This window comes from Oncorhynchus mykiss, chromosome 12 (assembly GCF_013265735.2).
Source record: "Oncorhynchus mykiss isolate Arlee chromosome 12, USDA_OmykA_1.1, whole genome shotgun sequence".
In the NCBI taxonomy this organism is placed as follows: Eukaryota; Metazoa; Chordata; class Actinopteri; order Salmoniformes; family Salmonidae; genus Oncorhynchus; species Oncorhynchus mykiss.
This window is the reverse complement of record NC_048576.1, coordinates 80,111,081-80,131,526: the sequence shown is the minus strand read 5'-3', so window position 1 is coordinate 80,131,526 and position 20,446 is coordinate 80,111,081. Positions and strand designations below refer to the sequence as shown.

General features: G+C 44.9%; 2 protein-coding genes across 5 annotated transcripts in view; one reads left to right on the top strand and one right to left on the bottom strand.

Moving 5' to 3' along the window:
• Positions 1-1,431, bottom strand: part of LOC110538986 (ectonucleotide pyrophosphatase/phosphodiesterase family member 7-like) — a 39,492-nt gene extending 38,061 nt beyond the window's left edge. The window contains exon 1 of the mRNA XM_036939536.1: positions 1,371-1,431. Within this exon, the coding sequence (XP_036795431.1) occupies positions 1,371-1,431 (61 nt within the window). The remainder of the gene's footprint in view (positions 1-1,370) is intronic.
• A 17,450-nt stretch (positions 1,432-18,881) lies between these two features.
• The window catches only part of LOC110538551 (RNA binding protein fox-1 homolog 3), a 412,667-nt gene continuing 411,102 nt past the window's right edge, over positions 18,882-20,446 (top strand). For 2 of the 4 annotated variants that reach the window (XM_036938639.1, XM_036938638.1), the window contains exon 1: positions 18,890-19,393. The gene's annotated coding sequence lies outside the window, so the exon portion shown is untranslated. Of the gene's footprint in view, positions 19,394-20,446 lie in introns of all 4 variants that reach the window. The other 2 variants (XM_036938644.1, XM_036938643.1) reach the window with 2 other exon arrangements.

The window sequence follows — 20,446 nt, the reverse complement described above, 5'->3', positions numbered from 1 at the left end:
CTGGGAACACCATGAAGTCAGAGGTGGCAGAGTTTTTGGGCAGAGGATAGAGATCTGGAGAAGACAATTTTTGTTGTATTCTTGTTCAAGTCACATATTGTTATTTGCAGTGTTGTCTAATGGAATTGCATTATCAAGCCTCCGTTTCTATGAGATAATCTGTGGGTAGACAGTGTTTAAGTTTCAGCATGGTCCTGCTGATGGCAGATTACAACTAGAATTTTTTTTCCCCCAGTGCCCATGGCACAGAAAGGCATTGGAAATAAAAGCATAGGTATTCCTGCTATTACATGCCTTCACATATAACACAGCCTGAGATCAAAGTTATCAACACATTACAGTCTCAGCCACGTCAATAATCGAATACATGTCCTTTTTGTGAGCAATGAAAATAACCAGCACCTTATGCATAAGTAATGCCAGAATAAGGCATTGTATGAAAGGGCCGGTCCGGTTTTCAGCGAGACCCATTCCCATTAGTTCCAGAGGCGAGTCACAGCTTACATCGCCTTATGCTTCCTCCGTGTTGTCATTCTCAGCATATTTTATAATGGATTAACATATTTCCTTCATACACAGGAAAACCCTGATAATGAGAGTTATCGTTCTTTATAATTTGCACCACTGATGATAATGGACTTCATTATGTCCCTCTTCCACTAAGCTGTCACCCTGAACACATTTAAATTAGCCAGCCCAGAACAGATCTTAAACCAAGATTATTCTTTCATTCAAGTCGCCATTTGGAGCCATTTTGATTCCTTTTAATACAGCGCCTTTTCACTCCAGTGAGCAGCAGCCCTGTTTATTTGACTGTCACAACATTACAAATCACTGGCAGCTCTCGAAGCAGTGACCAGAGGGGAGAAAAGTCACCTACAGACAGACAGGGGAATGTAGTGGTGCAAAGGCAAGCTCACTGACTAGGAACAGGGTAAGATGGAGTCTTGACCAAGGGCCCAAGGGAGTCAGTGACGGGGACCATACTGTGCCTTATTCAATGAAGATAATGAATGATATTGGATACATAATTAAGGGCACTGTGTCTTGTGGTGTTGAGTTAATTTTGCTCTGGCCTCAGGATGGAACCATGCAGACTTGAAAACAGTGAGGAATACAGTTGGGTGATGGGAGGCAGTCTTTTGTCAATTTTGATACCCAAAGTAATTGTATTACACATATTATTTGGTGGAAGTGAAAGTTGTTCATTCTGACATGGTTTTATTTTTAATTTGTTGAATGTGGATAGTTGTACAGGAAGTTGCACAGTGTTCTTGTTAGGCCAAACACTATTATTGTGACAATCCTCTAACTTGTGTGGTATCACATTATTACTGTTCTATTGTATTGTTGAACCTGTTTCTGCTCACCTGTGTTGGCCACGCTACTAGGTTCTGAGGATGTCTGCGAGGCTGTGCCTGTGGGAAGCATGTTAACTGTTGTATTGACTGATGGAAAGGCTCCAGGCTGCTATCCCTGGAAAGGTGTAATTTGTGAAGCTCGGGAGCCTGCAGCATCTGCATTAACACCTTGGCTGTGGCGTCTCCTAGGGCCCAGGAGCCGAGGACAGTGCCTTCCCTTCACACCTCGTTACTCCTGTTCCCTCCCCTGACCTTCCCCTGCCTGCAGGCACAGTGCACACACCCCTGGAGACAGCAGACCAATCAGGACCTCTGCTCTGAATGAGTCTGTACAACCCCCACCCAAACACACTCACTGTCACTGTCATACTCTCCATCTCAGAATGGGCTTATTGTCGCCAGAACCCATCATTGTCCTCTCGTCTCCCCTCATCATCTCCCCTCCTCCCATCTCCTCCCATCATCTCCCCTCTCTTGTATCAGGCAAAAGTGGTTTACTTTACGTTTGGTTCGTTCTGAATGGTTTCCAATGTGACCTTGCAAGAGCGCCAGGCAACACCAAGGCCTTAAGACAAAAGTGTTGCATTTCATGTTGGTTATTGAAAGATTGTTACCTGAATGTTAAGTAATGGTCGATCATTTCAGACGACCGGTTCAGACTAGATTGCCTTGAATGCGCCTGGCCTCGGGGAAGGAAAAACGAGTCATCCAGGTGGAAAGGAAAAAGGTGGAAGGCAAGTTTGCTGTGTTTTGTCTCTGCTGCTCCTGGCCTGAAACCTGGATGTTCACCTTGACTGGGTCATTTATTTTGCCACAGTCTGTCTGAGTCACTTGGCACTCTTAGACGGAGGGACTCAGAACAATTACATTTAGTCTTCATGAAGTGACAACAGCAGGGCTGCTAAAAGTCACCATAAATGTAACTGTGATGCTCCGGCCCAGTCTCAGAGGTCACACTTAGTTAAGATACAAGTATTTTGGTCACATGAGAGTAATTGAAGAGAGCCTCAGCTCTGGATATTAATGACAGTCACACACACACTCGTATTTTCTTGGATTAAAGGTCCAATAACATCACAGTATTATTAACTCAAATCTACACACTAATAACAGCCTTGATAACACAACTTCAGCTCCAATCATACCCATGTTCCTCTGTTCCAGACCTCTATTCCTCCACCGTTTCCAGAACAAAACACAGGCCTACTGCGAGACACGGAGCCGTGAGAAACATGTAAATGAGCCGTCTAGTCCGGCATTGTCCTCATCCCCTTCTTCCACCTTCCAACCTGGGAACACTGCGTCCAGACCTGACGACGGAGGAAGAGGGAACCAGGCATGTCTTCCTGGGTGTGTGTGTGTGTGTGTAGGGAGCCCAGCCGGAAGACTGGGAGAGTGGCGAGCAGAGAAAAAAACCTGTTAATTGGTCCAGTCTGGCTGGCCCCTGTCAGAGGAGGCCTTTCATGGCCTTTTCATGGCTTCCTCCTGGGAGAGCAGAGGAGGAGACTGCCGGCCCGTAATGAGGCACCGTACCTGGCTGCAGAGGGGGGACTCACGAGGGTCACTTGTGGGCAATTAGGAAGAAATAATGAGAGCTCTCTTTCTCTCTCTCTGTCTCCCCCCTCCTGCAACACACCTTTGAGAGAGAAGCGGGGGTTCATCAGATAACTTTTAGGGGATCCCGGGAGAGTGTGGCTCTAAGCTGGGAAGATAAAGTGGCATTGCAGGAAATGATCCAAAATGTGTCATCAACAGAAACTGTGGTGTCTCTGGCAAGCACGGATAGATACATACAGTGACACAAGTACACATATATCATCCTAAGTTCATACTCTTTAATATGTGCTTGTGTTATGTATGCTTGTCGAAGACGATGAACTTAAGACAGAGTTATCGTGACATACATGCTTATGACACCACCCATCCCAAAGGAGCTGGAGACGATAGATTTGATGAGCACCCCTGGTGCGTTCACATCACTACTTTTTCTGAGCCGAACCCAATTTATCCCCAACCCAAGAAGTAAAAGGGATGAGGTGTGAGAGTGCCTCAATACTAAGCCGAGGTGTATGCCACAGTGTCCATTATCCCCGACTGGGACTTCCTGCTTTTCATGCAGCTCATGAGTTTCTTCCTGACTGACAGCATCTGTCTGGAGAGAGATTTTCCACTTCTCTGACAGAGATTGATGCCTCGCCTGTCCCCAGCTGTAATAGCACTCAATATCCACTGCACTTAATATCCAAATGGCAGCAAATCAAAATCACCTTCAGTCTGAGACACAGGGGTAAAACACCTTGGCTAAGTAATGCACCATATTTACATGCATACAGCCAATTCGTTTTAAGGGCGGGAGGTGATCAAGCATTTACATACAGGCAGGGGGTTATCCGTATGGAAGTCTATACACACCCCCAGAGTAATGGTGAAGTATACAGGAACACCTTAAAAGGCTGTGATTGTTCCTGCTTTTTTACTGGTGACATCAGCCAAGGAAACGGATGAATAAACAAATTGAAATGGCACAGAAGGCTGAGCAGTAGAGAGCTCTACTTGTACTTTAAGATGACATTTCTCATGCATTGGAATTAGAGGGAACATTTTCACGTCTGAACAAAGGCGTGTGAACGGTTCCTGTTTGTTCTCGCTGATTTAACAGAGCATTAAACCCAGACAGAACCATCGTGTTGGATTGAATTTTTGCTCTGCCTTTGCAGTTCAAATAGTGTGTGTAACATCACTGTGCCAGTCCCAGAAAGTGAACCCATCGGCTGGGCGTATGTTCTTCCTCCCCCTACCACTGATGATTATCACTGATCCCTTCTCTCTTCTCTTGCCAGTGCAGTTCATATTGTTGCTGTAGTTGAAAAATGTCCTCTTTGCTCATTCATGTGCTCTTGAAGAAAACTTGTGAAGTATTGGCGGCCATGTGTGGTGATGTATTTTGTACAACCTGGCCCACTCCAGGACATGTTGCACATTACACATTTTAGAAGTATAATGACACAATCTGTGTTTTATTTCTGTGTATGTGTTGTCAAACAGAATGAAGCATTGATGGCTCTGGCACTGAGTTGTGTGATATTGCTGGAAATGTGAAGTCAGACCCTGCTGTTGTGCCATTGAGAAAGGAACATAACCACTATGGCGCCAGTGAAAATCCCTGCACTGTAAAAGCCCCATCTGTAGGAATGGCAAGACAGAATGTGTGTAAGGCTGTAAAAAATGAATGTGAGGATTGTAAGATGGCCAAGGGAGTCTGTTAAACTGATAGAAAATGTAAAGTGCTATAGTCATGGATGTAATACAGAATGATTGTCTCTCTCCCCTGTTTATTGGCTAGTGTATGGGGTGTAATGAAGATAAATGTTTGTCTGAGCCCGCGGGCCTGCTGCTTTGGTACTCTCCCTCCTTGGTACATACAGATGTGGACTCCAGACAGGCAGCAGCACCGAGAGGCCCTGTGCGAGGCCAGGGGAAAGGTCCTTGGGTGACTCACCTGGGTTTTATGCCTTAATGACTCCTTGTTACTCGCACAGCCATTTCCAAATTGCCAGCGGCACTTCCACCCTCTACGTCCATTAGGTGGAGGGAACACGGATCAATATGTGATGCAATTTCCCTGGGGAATGAGAGAGAGCCAGGCTGCTTTAGTGTGGCTGCATGGGCTGCTCTCTCCCCCCATCCCCCTCTCCCTCCCTCCCTCCTCCCTATCTCACCATCCCTCTCCCTCCCTCGCTCTGAACACACATCATTTTGGGAGTCTATTTCAGGTAGACGTTGTGAGTGGGAGAGGTGACGGGAATTGACTCATTCAATTATCTAATTGAAGTAAAATGTTATGCTGGCAGTAAGCATGTCAGCGGGTGCAGCAACAGCGACAGTGCCTTGTCACAGACAGTACCCTGCCCGCTCCGCCCGCCTCCACAGGAGTAGAATGAGTCATCGCTCCACACCTACCTAGTGGTGTGGGACACAGCGTGGCAGCATTTGGTTCGCCTTAAGACCAAAGGTCAACATTCATTTTGTTATTTTAAGCTCATGTGTATATTCATGGTAAATGGACTGCAAATGTGCATTAAGGACAAATAAGTCCATATTAGCACAGCTTTACTCACAGAGAATAAAGCAATAGAAAGATAGAACAGCTGTCAAATAGTCTGTCTCATTTTGTCCTTACTCATTGTAAAATTTTGCAGAGTTCTCTGCATTGTGTAATCCATTTCGCTGTTAGAAAACCATTATCTTCACTGATGAAGGAGTGTAGGTCTTTTGAGTCAATACAAAACACTGAGGATGTATAGAATTTACAAATACATTTTCTTTAGGCTGACTTGCCGAGTTAAATAAAGGTTAAATAAAACAAATATACAATTATGGGGTTTGGATGAGTTATTTCAAGGCTCCAAATGTGTGTTGCTGACTTGTGTTTCCATGACAACAACATTTAAGATATACAGTATTTTCTACTTTGTGTGTCCTCTATTGTGTATTTGTAGAGACTGGTACAGTATGTGATCAATATATTCACCATAATAACATACTGACACATCAAATGTTAGTTTTTATTCGATGTCTGGATAGGCAAGGCAATGCTATCAAAACATAGATAAGATAGTGCATGTAATGATTTGCCATGCCATAGCTTGATTGTTATGTGGCAGGACAAGGTTCATTGTTTTTCGGCGAACATATTGTCAATGGAAAATAATGGATAGTATACGATTAGAAAGGTTAAAAAATCATGTAAAACATCACAGCACAATTGAAAAATATATGGCACATGGAAACCAAACGAGGGTGGTCTATGGTGGGAACCCTGGGAGTGGCTGAGGGTGGCTGAGGGTTTGGATTAAAGAGCTTATGTTTGGTAATGTATTATTGTTATGTGACTGCCTTATTTAAAAGTACCATGTATGTAAAATGTGTATGTAAAATGTATATGTAAAATGTAGAAGAAAAGTTGTAAAAAAACTAAGATATTTGTCCTCCGGAAAGGGGGGGTGGTGGAGTGGTTAATACATTAAAATATATATATATAAACTCAGCAAAAAAAGAAACTGCCTTTTTTCAGGACCCTGTCTTTCAAAGATAATTCGGAAAAATCTAAATAACTTCACAGATCTTCATTGTAAAGGGTTTAAACACTGTTTCCCATGCTTGTTCAATGAACCATAAACAATGAACATGCACCTGTGGAACGGTCATTAAGACACTAACAGCTTTCAGATGGTTGGCAATTAAGGTCACAGTTATGAAAACTTAGGACACTAAAGAGGCGTTTCTACTGACTCTGAAAAACACCAAAAGAAAGATGCCCAGGGTCCCTGCTCATCTGTGTGAACGTGCCTTAGACATGCTGCAAGGAGGTATGAGGACTGCAGATGTGGCCAGGGCAATAAATTGCAATGTCCGTACTGTGGGACGCCTAAGGCAGCGCTACAGGGAGACAGGACGGGCAGCTGCTCGTCCTCACAGTGGCAGACTACGTGTAACAACACCTGCACAGGATCGGTACATCCGAACATCACACCTGCAGGACAGTTACAGGAAAGCAACAACAACTGCCCAGTTACACCAGGAATGCACAATCAATCCATCAGTGCTCAGACTGTCTGCAATAGGCTGAGAGAGGCTGGACGGAAGGCTTGTATGCCTTGTTGTAAGGCAGGTCCTCACCAGACATCACCGGCAACAACGCCGCCTATGGGCACAAACTCACCGTCGCTGGACCAGACAGGACTGGCAAAAAGTGCTCTTCGCTGACGAGTCGTGGTTTTGTCTCACCAGGGTTGATGGTCGGATTCGCGTTTATTGTTCAAAGGAATTAGTGTTTCACTGAGGCCTGTACTCTGGAGCGGGATCGATTTTGAGGTGGAGTGTCCGTCATGGTCTTGGGTGGTGTGTCACAGCATCATCGGACTGAGCTTGTTGACATCGCAGCCAATCTCATCTCTGTGCTTTACAGGGAAGACATCCTCCTCCCTCATGTGGTACCCTTCTTGCAGGCTCATCCTGACATGACCTTCCAGCATGACAATGCCACCAGCCATACTGCTCGTTCTGTGCGTGATTTCTTGCAAGACAGGAATGTCAGTGTTCTGCCATGGTCAGCAAAGAGTTCAGATCTCAATCCCATTGAGCACGTCTGGGACCTGTTGGATCGGAGGGTGAGGGCTAGGGCCATTCTCCCCAGAAATGTCCAGGAACTTGCAGGTGCCTTGGTGGAAGAGTGGGGTAATATCTCACAGCAAGAACTGGCAAATCTGGTGCAGTCTATGAGGAGGAGATGCACTGCAGTACTTAATGCAGGTGGTGGCCACACCAGATATTGGCTGTTACTTTTGATTTTGACCCCCCCCCTTCGTTTAGGGACACATTATTCTATTTAAGTTAGTCACATGTCTGTGGAACTTGTTCAGTTTATGTCTCAGTTGTTGAATCTTATGTTCATACAAATATTTACAAATGTTAAGTTTGCTGAAAATAAACACAGTTGACAGTGAGAGGACGTTTCTTTTTTTGCTGAGTTTATATATAGTAATAATAATGTTGGTAGTGTTGTTTGTGGTTCTGTTTATGCACATCCGGAGAGCAAATAGAATGTGCCCATGTTAAGGTTAAGTGTTTTTCAGCGAACAGATTGCCAATGGAAAATAATGTTTGCAAGCAGTAGTTCTGTGCTCCGCCGGGTATCATCTTAAGTCAGTGATTTCCCCTTTACCTCAAGACGCTGGCTTTTGGAGTTAGCATTCGTTGCCGTGTAGATGGGAGAGAGAGGGGAAAGTGGTCCAGCGGGCGATCAGAAAGTCTGAAACTGGCCCTGAGAGAGTTCGACTGTCAGAGAAAAACCACAACACTAAGGAGGAGAAGTAGTAATAGCAGTCCCCTGCCGAGGGACTGAACACTGAGCTCCTTCTACAAGTCCCCCCCCCCCCCCCCCCCCCCCCACCACATCCTGTTTGGGAACACAACAACAGAACAGAACTTTAACAATCTACTAGCTTTTCTCTAAGTGCACGATAGTGGTAAGGGTTATCCATTCTAATGCACTTGTGAATACACAGAGGGGGTAGGGGGATGTGGCGAACAATGAATTTGTTCCGATTGTGTCAATTATGTGTTGATTTGCCACGAGATCTTTTAATGTTAATCTGTAGGTTGACTCCCTTTGATGTCGTGTCTAATCAACTCACCATGATAGGGTAGATGGGGTATGTTCCAGTGGTCACAGCCCACAGACCTTTCATACTGTCTCTCTCTCTGCCATGCTGCCTCTACCGAATGGCACACAGTTCCCAAAGATGAAAGAGCGGCATGGTAAAGCTGTCATTAAAAAGAGAACGAAGGCGAGGCTCGCAGGGAGACTAGGGAGGGAGAGTTCTGTGGTTTAGCATCTAACGAAGAGAGAGTTGAGTCTCTGGTGTTAAATAATTTACTCCTCAGTGATCAGACCCCTATTTAATTAGCCCTTGTTCTCCTGATATAATCAGGCCCCCATCGCCTCCATCACCAGCTGAGGTGTTGGGCTGTGAATTAGGGGGGGGGGGGGGGGACTTATATGTTCCGCTGGGGGTGGGGGGGGGGGGGGGGGGGGTGGGGGGGGGGGGTTCAGGTAGAGGACACAGGGACACACAGGGCCTGTTGGCTACACAATACTGAGGCTAACAGTAACAACACTAACAAAGCCTCAGTGACTGTCTACCACCTCTCATGTATCCACTTTGCAGGTGTTAGCCTCCTTATTGCCCTTCCTCTAAACATGTTATACAAGCATGAGTGGATGTGAATGTACATAGATCAATGTTGCTGAGACAAGTTATTGAATGGAGGACATCTGGCCATCTTGCTGGGTATCACTGTGTTGTCTGATCCCTGTTCTCCTGCACATGATAGTGGGGTGCTCACTGTCAGTGCAACCAAGCATTTTGTTGCACACCGAGACCCGACCACCACCCTGCTCTCAGAGAGCCCATTGCTGTGCTGCTGCAGCAAAAAATAAATGTCTGAAGTGGAAAATCACACCTGATGGCCTGCTAGAGTTGGCTTTCAAGCCCCATGATGGTAGTCTGGAAGTCTTTGTACAAATCAATTTTTGGGAAAATGGGTTTATGATTTTTTTTAAAGAAAGGCCGGACAGAAATCCAGACGACCCACTGTCCTTCGGTAAAAGCTACAGGTTCAGTGGCGGTTGGTTGCGTTAAAGATGAGGGAGGACAATTGTTTTTTATTGTGCATGGCCTTATTTTTATTACAGCATATTGGATGACTGTTAGTCATATTCCACTTACCCAGCACAATGTAACATCAATAAGTTTAGGCTACTACATGATAATCACATTTTCCCTATACCCATCATGAGGTTGCTACAACCTAGCCCATGAATGAAAGTTTACAACGTAGGTGCACAGGTTGAGAGAAATATGAGAAATTAAGGTAACAGACATTGACACATTCAATACCGCCTTGCACACTCTGGCCTGCATCTAGCTGATCTAAGGCTTAATCATTAGTTCAACAGTTGCAAATGAGAGTTTCTATTGGACAAATTCAGGTATGTTTATTCCAGTTTTTTTCTGTTTGCTTCCCTTTAAGAAATGTTTTTCAACAGAATCGGCGGAATGAATACACCCCTGATCACATGCAAACACAGTTCATTTTCATAGCAGCCACATACAAACAGCATGATCCCTTTGATCGTTGTATATACACTACCGTTCCTACATTTTGGGTCACTTAGAAATGTCCTTGTTTTTGAAAGAAAAGCAATTTTTTTGTCCATTAAAAGAACATCAAATGGATCAGAAATACAGTGTAGACATTGTTAATGTTGTAAATGACTATTGTAGCTGGAAACGGGTGATTTTTAATGGAATACCTACATAGGTCGTACAGGGGTCCTGTCACACCCTGATCAGTTTCACCTGTCCTTGTGATTGTCTCCACCCCCTCCAGGTGTCGCTTGTTTTCCCCAGTGTATTTATCCCTGTGTTTCCTGTCTCTCTGTGCCAGTTCGTCTTGTATGTTAGTCAAGTCAACCAGCGTGTTTTTTCTGTACGCCTTTATTCTATTTTTGATAGTCTTCCCGGTTTTGACCCCTGCCTGACTGAACTACTTTCCTGCCTGCCTGATCATCCTGCCTGCCCTGACCTTGATCCTGCCTGCCTGATCATCCTGCCTGCCCTGACCTTGATCCTGCCTGCCTGATCATCCTGCCTGCCCTGACCTTGATCCTGCCTGCCTGATCATCCTGCCTGCCCTGACCTTGATCCTGCCTGCCTGATCATCCTGCCTGCCTGATCATCCTGCCTGCCCTGACCTTGATTCTGCCTGCCTGATCATCCTGCCTGCCCTGACCTTGATTCTGCCTGCCTGATCATCCTGCCTGCCCTGACCTTGATTCTGCCTGCCTGATCATCCTGCCTGCTCTGACCTTGATTCTGCCTGCCTGATCATTTGGACTCTGAACTGGTTTTGACCCTTTTGCCTGTCCATGACCATTCTCTTGCCTTCCCCTATTGGATTAATACATATTGTAAGACTCCAACCATCTGCCTCCTGTGTCTGCATCTGGGTCTCGCCTTGTGTCATGAAACTGTTGTCCTGATTAAAGAAGCAATACAACTGGCCTTCTTTAGACTAGTGAAAGGAAAAGTAAACAGTGTTGTACGAGATCTTCAGTTTCTTGGCAATGTCTCGCATGGAATAGCCTTCATTTCTCAGAACAAGAATAGACTGAAGAGTTTCAGAAGGAAATTCTTTGTTTCTGGCCTTTGAGCCTGTAATCTAACCCGCTGATGCTCCAGATACACAACTAGTCTAAAGAAGGACAGTTTTATTGCTTCTTTAATCAGAACAACAGTTTTCAGCTGTGCTAACATAATTGCAAAGGGTTTTTCTAATGATCAATTAGCCTTTTATAATGACAAACTTGGATTAGCTAACACAACATTCCATTGAAACACAGGAGTGATGGTTGCTGATAATGGGCCTCTGTACACCTATGACTATATCCCATAAAAAATCTGCCATTACAATAGTAATTTGCAACATTAACAATGTCTACACTGTATTTCTGATCAATTTCATGTTATTTTAATGGACAAAAAATGTACTTCTCTTTCAAAAACAGGGACATTTCTAAGTGAACCCAAACTTTTCAATGGTAGTGTACAGTATATGCTTCCAAACTTGATTGGTAAGATTGTGATTCCTTTTTCATTACTATGTCTCTTGGGAGGTAATTTGCCAATTAAGCAGACATCGCAAACATTCCATGTAATACAGTGCCTTGCGAAAGTATTCGGCCCCCTTGAACTTTGCGACCTTTTGCCACATTTCAGGCTTCAAACATAAAGATATAAAACTGTATTTTTTTGTGAAGAATCAACAACAAGTGGGACACAATCATGAAGTGGAACGACATTTTTTGGATATTTCAAACTTTTTTAACAAATCAAAAACTGAAAAATTGGGCATGCAAAATTATTCAGCCCCCTTAAGTTAATACTTTGTAGCGCCACCTTTTGCTGCGATTACAGCTGTAAGTCGCTTGGGGTATGTCTCTATCAGTTTTGCACATCGAGAGACTGACATTTTTTCCCATTCCTCCTTGCAAAACAGCTCGAGCTCAATGAGGTTGGATGGAGAGCATTTGTGAACAGCAGTTTTCAGTTCTTTCCACAGATTCTCGATTGGATTCAGGTCTGGACTTTGACTTGGCCATTCTAACACCTGGATATGTTTATTTTTGAACCATTCCATTGTAGATTTTGCTTTATGTTTTGGATCATTGTCTTGTTGGAAGACAAATCTCCGTCCCAGTCTCAGGTCTTTTGCAGACTCCATCAGGTTTTCTTCCAGAATGGTCCTGTATTTGGCTCCATCCATCTTTCCATCAATTTTAACCATCTTCCCTGTCCCTGCTGAAGAAAAGCAGGCCCAAACCATGATGCTGCCACCACCATGTTTGATGGTGGGGATGGTGTGTTCAGCTGTGTTGCTTTTACGCCAAACATAACGTTTTGCATTGTTGCCAAAAAGTTCAATTTTGGTTTCATCTGACCAGAGCACCTTCTTCCACATGTTTGGTGTGTCTCCCAGGTGGCTTGTGGCAAACTTTAAACAACACTTTTTATGGATATCTTTAAGAAATGGCTTTCTTCTTGCCACTCTTCCATAAAGGCCAGATTTGTGCAATATACGACTGATTGTTGTCCTATGGACAGAGTCTCCCACCTCAGCTGTAGATCTCTGCAGTTCATCCAGAGTGATCATGGGCCTCTTGGCTGCATCTCTGATCAGTCTTCTCCTTGTATGAGCTGAAAGTTTAGAGGGACGGCCAGGTCTTGGTAGATTTGCAGTGGTCTGATACTCCTTCCATTTCAATATTATCGCTTGCACAGTGCTCCTTGGGATGTTTAAAGCTTGGGAAATCTTTTTGTATCCAAATCCGGCTTTAAACTTCTTCACAACAGTATCTCGGACCTGCCTGGTGTGTTCCTTGTTCTTCATGATGCTCTCTGCGCTTTTAACGGACCTCTGAGATTATCACAGTGCAGGTGCATTTATACGGAGACTTGATTACACACAGGTGGATTGTATTTATCATCATTAGTCATTTAGGTCAACATTGGATCATTCAGAGATCCTCACTGATCTTCTGGAGAGAGTTTGCTGCACTGAAAGTAAAGGGGCTGAATAATTTTGCACGCCCAATTTTTCAGTTTTTGATTTGTTAAAAAAGTTTGAAATATCCAATAAATGTCGTTCCACTTCATGATTGTGTCCCACTTGTTGTTGATTCTTCACAAAAAAATACAGTTTTATATCTTTATGTTTGAAGCCTGAAATGTGGCAAAAGGTCGCAAAGTTCAAGGGGGCCGAATACTTTCGCAAGGCACTGTAGATATTTATGGCATATACATGTATGTCTAACCGATTTTGATCATTGAATGGATCATTTTGCATGTGATGAGTCACACGATGAAATAATGTATAGAAGTTGTGACAAGTATGAGAATCAACTCATCAGTTTTGATCAGCAAGCCATGTGCATTTGTGCTTACTCTTTTGCATACATGCCAAAACACGTGCAATTTGCTTAAATAAATAAGAAATTCAAATCTAGTGTGAACAAGAAACGAATTGTTCAGAGACTTGAACTTATTGTTTTGAAAAAAAGTCATTTGAGAATTGAGCCAAAGCGCTTGAGAAAAAGTGTAACATATGTACTCGGCTGGTGACGTCACCAGGCAGTCCAAACCTCCGTCCCACCAAAACAGGCTGACATTTCAGGCGCCCTTTTTAAACAGCTCTTACACTAAAAGGGCATCATCATTTAAAAATGTCACACTATTATTCCAACCTCATAGTACGGAAATATAGACTGAGTGTACAAAACATTAAGGACACCTGGTCTTTCCATGACGTAGACTGACTAGGTGAATCCAGGTGAAAGCTATGATCTGTTATTGATGTCATTTGTTAAATCCACTTCAGTCAGTGTAGATGAAGGGGAGGAGACAGATTAAAGAATATATTTTTTTTTTACCCTTGAGACAGTTGAGACATGGATTGTGTATGTGTGCCATTCAGAGGGTGAATGGACAAGACAAAAGTTTTAAGTTACATTTTACTGGGTATGGTAGTAGGTGCCAGGTGCACCGGTTTGTGTTAAGAACTGCATCGCTGCTGGGTTTTTCACACTCAACAGTTTCCTGTGTGTATCAAGAATGGTCCACCACCCAAAGGACATCCTCCCACAACTGTGGGAAGTAATGGCGTCAACATGGGCCAGCATCCCTGTGGAACCCTTTCGACATCTTGTAGAGTCCATGCCAGGATGAATTGAGGCTGTTCTGAAGGAAAGGGGGAGGTGGTGCAACTCAATGTTTGGAAGGTGTTCCTAATGTTTGGTATACTCAATACATATAAAGTACAAGAAAATCACATTTTTGACTGCACTGGGCCTTTAAGCTGGAGTCGTGTGCTGCTGGTTCTTTGAGGAGGCCCAGGTTTGATAAGAGGAGAAAATAAGAGAAAAGTGTGCTGTGTCCTGCTGAGGTAATTTGCCTTGGGCCTTAAAGTGCTTACTTATACTGCAGGGGGACTTATACACAAGAGCTGACATGGGAGACACAGAGAAGATGGGGAGAACAGTGTGAGAAACTGGTCCAGTCACAATGGAGATTGGTGGCTTTAGCAGAGAGCGGGAGAGAGAGAGGGACTGAGAGGGAGTGAGACTGAGGCATCAGGTAGGAGTAGGGGGTAGATTAGTGTTAACAGCCTACTGGTGTTAAAACAGCTGTTCTACTGTGACGCTATCCATCATAGCACCTTTTGCACACACACGCACACACACATCCACGCTCAAGTGCTTGCACAGGGACAGACCGAAGCATGCACACACACACCTTTTCAAACCTACACAGACATACACACTCACACACCATGGCCTGTAACCATCGCACTCTCCTCTCCAACCTCCCCTGGTTAAACTTAGGCCCATTTTTATAGGAATGCTGCTGTAGTGAAGTGTACAGTAAGCACCTGTGACATCTTTGCCGGTGCCAAGAGCCCACACATCAGCCAGAGTTGACAGCATGGCTGCCACATGCCTGAGGGCCCCGCAAATTTCCCCTCCATAATTGCATCCCATGTCAACCTGTGACAAGTCAGCCTCAACCAACGCTGGAGAGCACTAATCACCGGCCAGTCCTCCTCTCCTCCACCTCCTCTACCTTGTTGCTTATCACTCTCTCTCTCTCTCTCTCTCTCACTCTCTCTCTCTCCTTTTCCCTTCTCTCACTCACTCCCTCTCTTTTCTCTGTCTCCTACTTTAGCAGCCATTACGTCTGTATTACCTCCAGCCATCAATGTGAGTCACCAATGAAGGCAGAGCTTTCCTCATTAGGGCCCTTTTTTACGTTCCTGTTAATATAGCTGTTTGTCATTTAATTTACCTGTCATTCCTACTGGCAGTTACTGTCAGTGTTGTATGCTTTGATCATTTGACTCATTTTCAGTTATTTACAAATCAAATTATTAAAAGAGGCAGCGACTGAAAATAATAACTGTCAATCTGGTCTCCCAGGACAACTGGCTGATGATTCATATTCTACCGGATGGTTCGTTGGAAATTTGGGTTAGATTTGGAAAGATAGCGACTGTAGAGCAATGTCATTGTTCGTCACCATACCCCATGGGCTGATGGTAGAGTGTCTGTGTGTCACTCTAGTATGTGTGTGTTGGCTTATGTGTGTGTGTGTTGGCTTATGTTGTTTATATCGATATATTTGACTCCGATCTTTTCTGTGATTCTGTGTGTCTGTGATTCTGTGCCTGTGCCTTTCTGCGTCTGTGATTCTGATTGTGATTCAATGTGTGTCTCGTTGCATCTGTGATTCAGTGATTCAGCCTGTGTCTCTGTGCGTCTGTGATTCAGTGATTCAATGTGTGTCTCTGTGCGCCTGTGATTCAGTGATTCAGTGTGTGTCTGTGTTTACAGTATGTTAATCAGTTATTCAGTGTGTGTCTCTGTGCGTCTGTGATTCAGTGATTCAATGTGTGTCTCGTTGCATCTGTGATTCAGTGATTCAGCCTGTGTCTCTGTGCGTCTGTGATTCAGTGATTCAATGTGTGTCTCTGTGCACCTGTGATTCAGTGATTCAGTGTGTGTCTGTGTTTACAGTATGTCAATCAGTTATTCAGTGTGTGTCTCTGTGCGTCTGTGATTCAGCGTGTGTGTCCTGTGTGACATGGTTACAGTGCCTCCTGTCTTCCTCAGATTGAGGTGAGAGCAGCCAGGTGGGTCTGGGCATGTCTGGTGCCACGGTAACTGGATGTGATAGCTGGCCTCTGGGGATCTCTGCCTTAGAAGTGCTAAACGAGCCAAGCAGAGCAATCACTGTGGGTGTGTGTAGCCGTGTGTCTGTGTTTGTGTGTCGGTCTGCAATGCTGTGTCTGTCTGCGTGTGTTTGTTGCATTTATCCCAGGACTAAATATACCCTAGAGGCTATGATAAGATAAAACCTCTATAAAGTATTAAATGTTGCCAGGTAACAAGGCTTTGTAGCGACAGATAAACACGGGGCCACTACCTGGCTCCAGGAGGATGATGCTAAGCGTAGCAGACATTCCCCATTTGGTGGTGCTGTCGGGTCAGCTGCCCAAAGGGCTCCAGTCACAGGGCTGGTGACAAGATACACCGGGTTTGGGTGTGTTGAGGGTAAACTCCCCCCTCACTCCCCCTTCCTCCCTCACCACCCTCACCCCTTATCTCAATGTGATTCTTAGCCTGGAGTGCCCCCCCCCAGATTGGAATTGAGTTAATTAAATGAAGGAGGGAAACATTGCAGAGGTTTCTCCCGCGAGAGGCGACAGGGGTATGTGCTTGTGTGTGCTCTCTGTCCTCTTTAAACACCAGCAACCTGCCGAATGAAGCTTATGCATATAAAACAAAGCAAATCACTGTGTGTATGCGTATGTGTGTGTGCACATTTATTTATGAGTGTGTGTGTGTATACAGTATGTGTGGGTACAGTGAGTTGTTGCCGCGGGCCAGCAGAGGCCTCGGTGGTGGTGGTGAGACAGTAGAGACCAGGCAGGTTGGATGATGGTGACGGGGGGCCGAGAGGAGAGCCCACCCCGCCCCGCGCTGCACCGGCCGAGGTGAATGCCAAGGAGTCTCATAGCCACTCCATCAAGCAGGACCCCCCGAGGGAGCGCCAAGCCAATGAATTACACATTAGATCATTGTTACAGGATCATAACAGTGATCTAATTGCCAATTTCTCTTTTTAATTGAATTTGGTGGAGTGAAGAGGACAGAGAATAGGATTCCAGGGACTTTGTGGGACGACGGAGGGAGCAGATTGGTGCTGGTGTGCCGGTCCCCATAGTTAATGAGGAAAAAAAGACTGAGCGTGACATTCATCGTCAAACTAAGCGTTACGGCGGAAAATGTCAAAACCAATATTCTTCCTAATGCTTCTTGTCCTGCTCATATGAGACATAGATGATTCCTTTGAGACATAGATGATTCCTTTGAGACGTAGATGATTCCTTTGAGACGTAGATGATTCCGTTGAGACGTAGATGATTCCGTTGAGACGTAGATTATTCCGTTGAGACATAGATGATTCCGTTGAGACATAGATGATTCCGTTGAGACGTAGATGATTCCGTTGAGACATAGATGATTCCGTTGAGACATAGATGATTCCGTTGAGACGTAGATGATTCCGTTGAGACGTAGATTATTCCGTTGAGACATAGATGATTCCGTTGAGACGTAGATGATTCCGTTGAGACATAGATGATTCCGTTGAGACATAGATGATTCCGTTGAGACGTAGATTATTCCGTTGAGACATAGATGATTCCGTTGAGACATAGATGATTCCGTTGAGACATAGATGATTCCGTTGAGACATAGATGATTCTGTTGAGAGACGTAGATGATTCCTTTGAGACGTAGATGATTCCTTTGAGATGTAGATGATTCCTTTGAGACGTAGATGATTCCGTTGAGACGTAGATGATTCCATTGAGACATAGATGATTCCTTTGAGACATAGATGATTCCGTTGAGACATAGATGATTCCGTTGAGAGACGTAGATGATTCCTTTGAGACGTAGATGATTCCTTTGAGACGTAGATGATTCCGTTGAGACGTAGATGATTCCGTTGAGACATAGATGATTCCATTGAAACATAGATGATTCCATTGAGCACAATCTGAGGAATAATGAATCTACAGCATGATAACATGTCTTGTCATTGTCAGGACGTCATTAAATCAGTTTTACAACCAAACACAAACCCTGAATCCTTCCACTCACATGACTGCCCTCAATTCTCCATTTAAAATGTTGATGATCAATCTTAACGGAGTACCCCTTGGCCAGGTCAGTGGTACAGGCACACTGCCTCCTTTCACAGACGCTGCTGCCCTGTCTATCCTACAGGCCTGGGATCAGTTTCAGTGTTGGCCCCCAGTGCTAATGGCCTTAATGGAACCTGTGGGGCGCTGTTCTGTGACTTGGGATATGATAATTGCCATTTGCCTTCGTCTGTGTCCGTGGCCCCGCCACCCCCAGCGCTGCACAGCCAACCCGACTCTAAATGAGCTTGCCACTGTTTTCTGATTACTGCCCAGTTAAATAAGATGAGATAAGTTAGAACCACATCTCTCCCCGAGCCGAGCTTGAGATCTGACAACTCCCAAACATCTGCCAGCCGCGGCTATGGTAATTGAGATGGGGTTGGAGGAGAAGTGATTTGTGTGCTTGTGTGAATATTCTCTGTGTGCGTGTGGGTCTGTGTGTGTGTGTGTGTGTGTGTGTGTGTGTGTGTGTGTGTGTGTGTGTGTGTGTGTGTGTGTGTGTGTGTGTGTGTGTGTGTTTTGGAGCTGAGGGTGGTGTGGAGGTGATACCTACCTCTCTCTCTCTCTTTCTCTCTTTCTCTCTGTTGTTGTTCAGTACCTGTCATTGATGAGAAGCCAAGGAGAAGCTTCAGCTTGAAGCTGTCATCGGCCCTCTGTATCTGTCTGCCTCCCTTTATCACTTCCCCCCTCCTTTCTCCACCTCTTCTTATTTATCTCCCTCCCTCCCTGACTGTGATGTGGATGCAGCGTGTGAGCAGCAGCCAGTGAGCGTGCCTACGTTAGCAGTGTGTGCTGTTGGAATCCATGCAGCGGCTGACTGTACTGCCTCTTAAATAGGAGCAAACAGACTCATCGCTCGTGACTCTGACACCACTGAGACCAACGCTCCCTCTCCCGGACTGACGGGCCAATCGCAGGACACCCCTCACTCTCTGTCACTCTCTCTCTCTCTCTCTCTGATTCTCTCTCTCGCATTCATTCCTTTGCTCTCTATCTCTCTCTCTGTCTGTAGCTAAGTCTCTCTACCACACCTCGTCCAGAGCAGAGGAACAGAAAGCCCCCTGCCCAGCCCAGGGATAGCCAGACCGCTGAGAGGATGAAACTCTGACAAGCCGACAGACCGCAGGGAAACGAGCACAACTGTGAGTACAGCAGTCCTTTCACCTCTCAGTCACAGGGACTTAACGCTGACACACACACGCATGTGTGCAGAGCATGCTCACACACACACACAAACACATACATAGCTACCTAACTTTATCCTCTTATGTGCTGTGTCTTTGTCTCTCACATGCAGGCTATAGTAAGGGAAGTGTAGGAGTGTGTGTATGTGGAATTGAGTGTTAGTATGTAACTTATATGTATTTGTATAGCATACGTTTTACTGTATCACTGTATACAATATTGATACTTGCACTCTTTATACTATCTACACTATTCTCTGACTCACTGTCATACATGTGATGATACATATGGAACAGGATTCTTTTAGCTCGGTTGATTCCAGCTATAGTGGTGAGAGTATTTTGACAGATCTTTAGTAATGTTAGAAACTGAGGTCTCTTGAATGCTTTGGGGATTTCTCTGCTCTTGCTATCTCCTTCTATTGGCAATAAAGGCATGGTGAAAAACATATCAGGGTAGCATACCCCTTTTATCTCATATCTTAAACGTCTAAGCTGGTATAAGCCAATAGATGCCTAGGGGTGAGAAAAGGGGCGTTCATTCTTTCAACCGCTGAAGAATCCCAAGCAATTCCACTGCTTATTGTTTAGTGCTCAGCTAGGGGATGTCTGGGTTGGGTGCAGATCTGTACTGATGTCACACACATTTTTTTGATTATGCTTCTGGTTCATTTCTGGCTGAGGCGATTTCCTATTTCCTTCTCCCATTTGGAGCAGGGTGAGTATAATGTGATAGCGGCTGACACGCGGGGTAATGCCGTTCGGAGGACACAGATTGCATTTCCCCTGGAGAATACTCCCGCTGTATTAAAGACACAACAAGGCTGCTCTGCACTTGTCATCAGCTCCAGTGGTAATGCAGGCAGGGGAGAGCCAGGCGTGGTGTCTACAGCCCTACTCTCCTTTAAACACATCCAATTGGCCCTAATGCCACAGTCTGACTCACAGCAGCATGCTTGGGATGGGGAACAGCTTACAGTTTACATCACATGTGTTATGGTGTTATGCCCG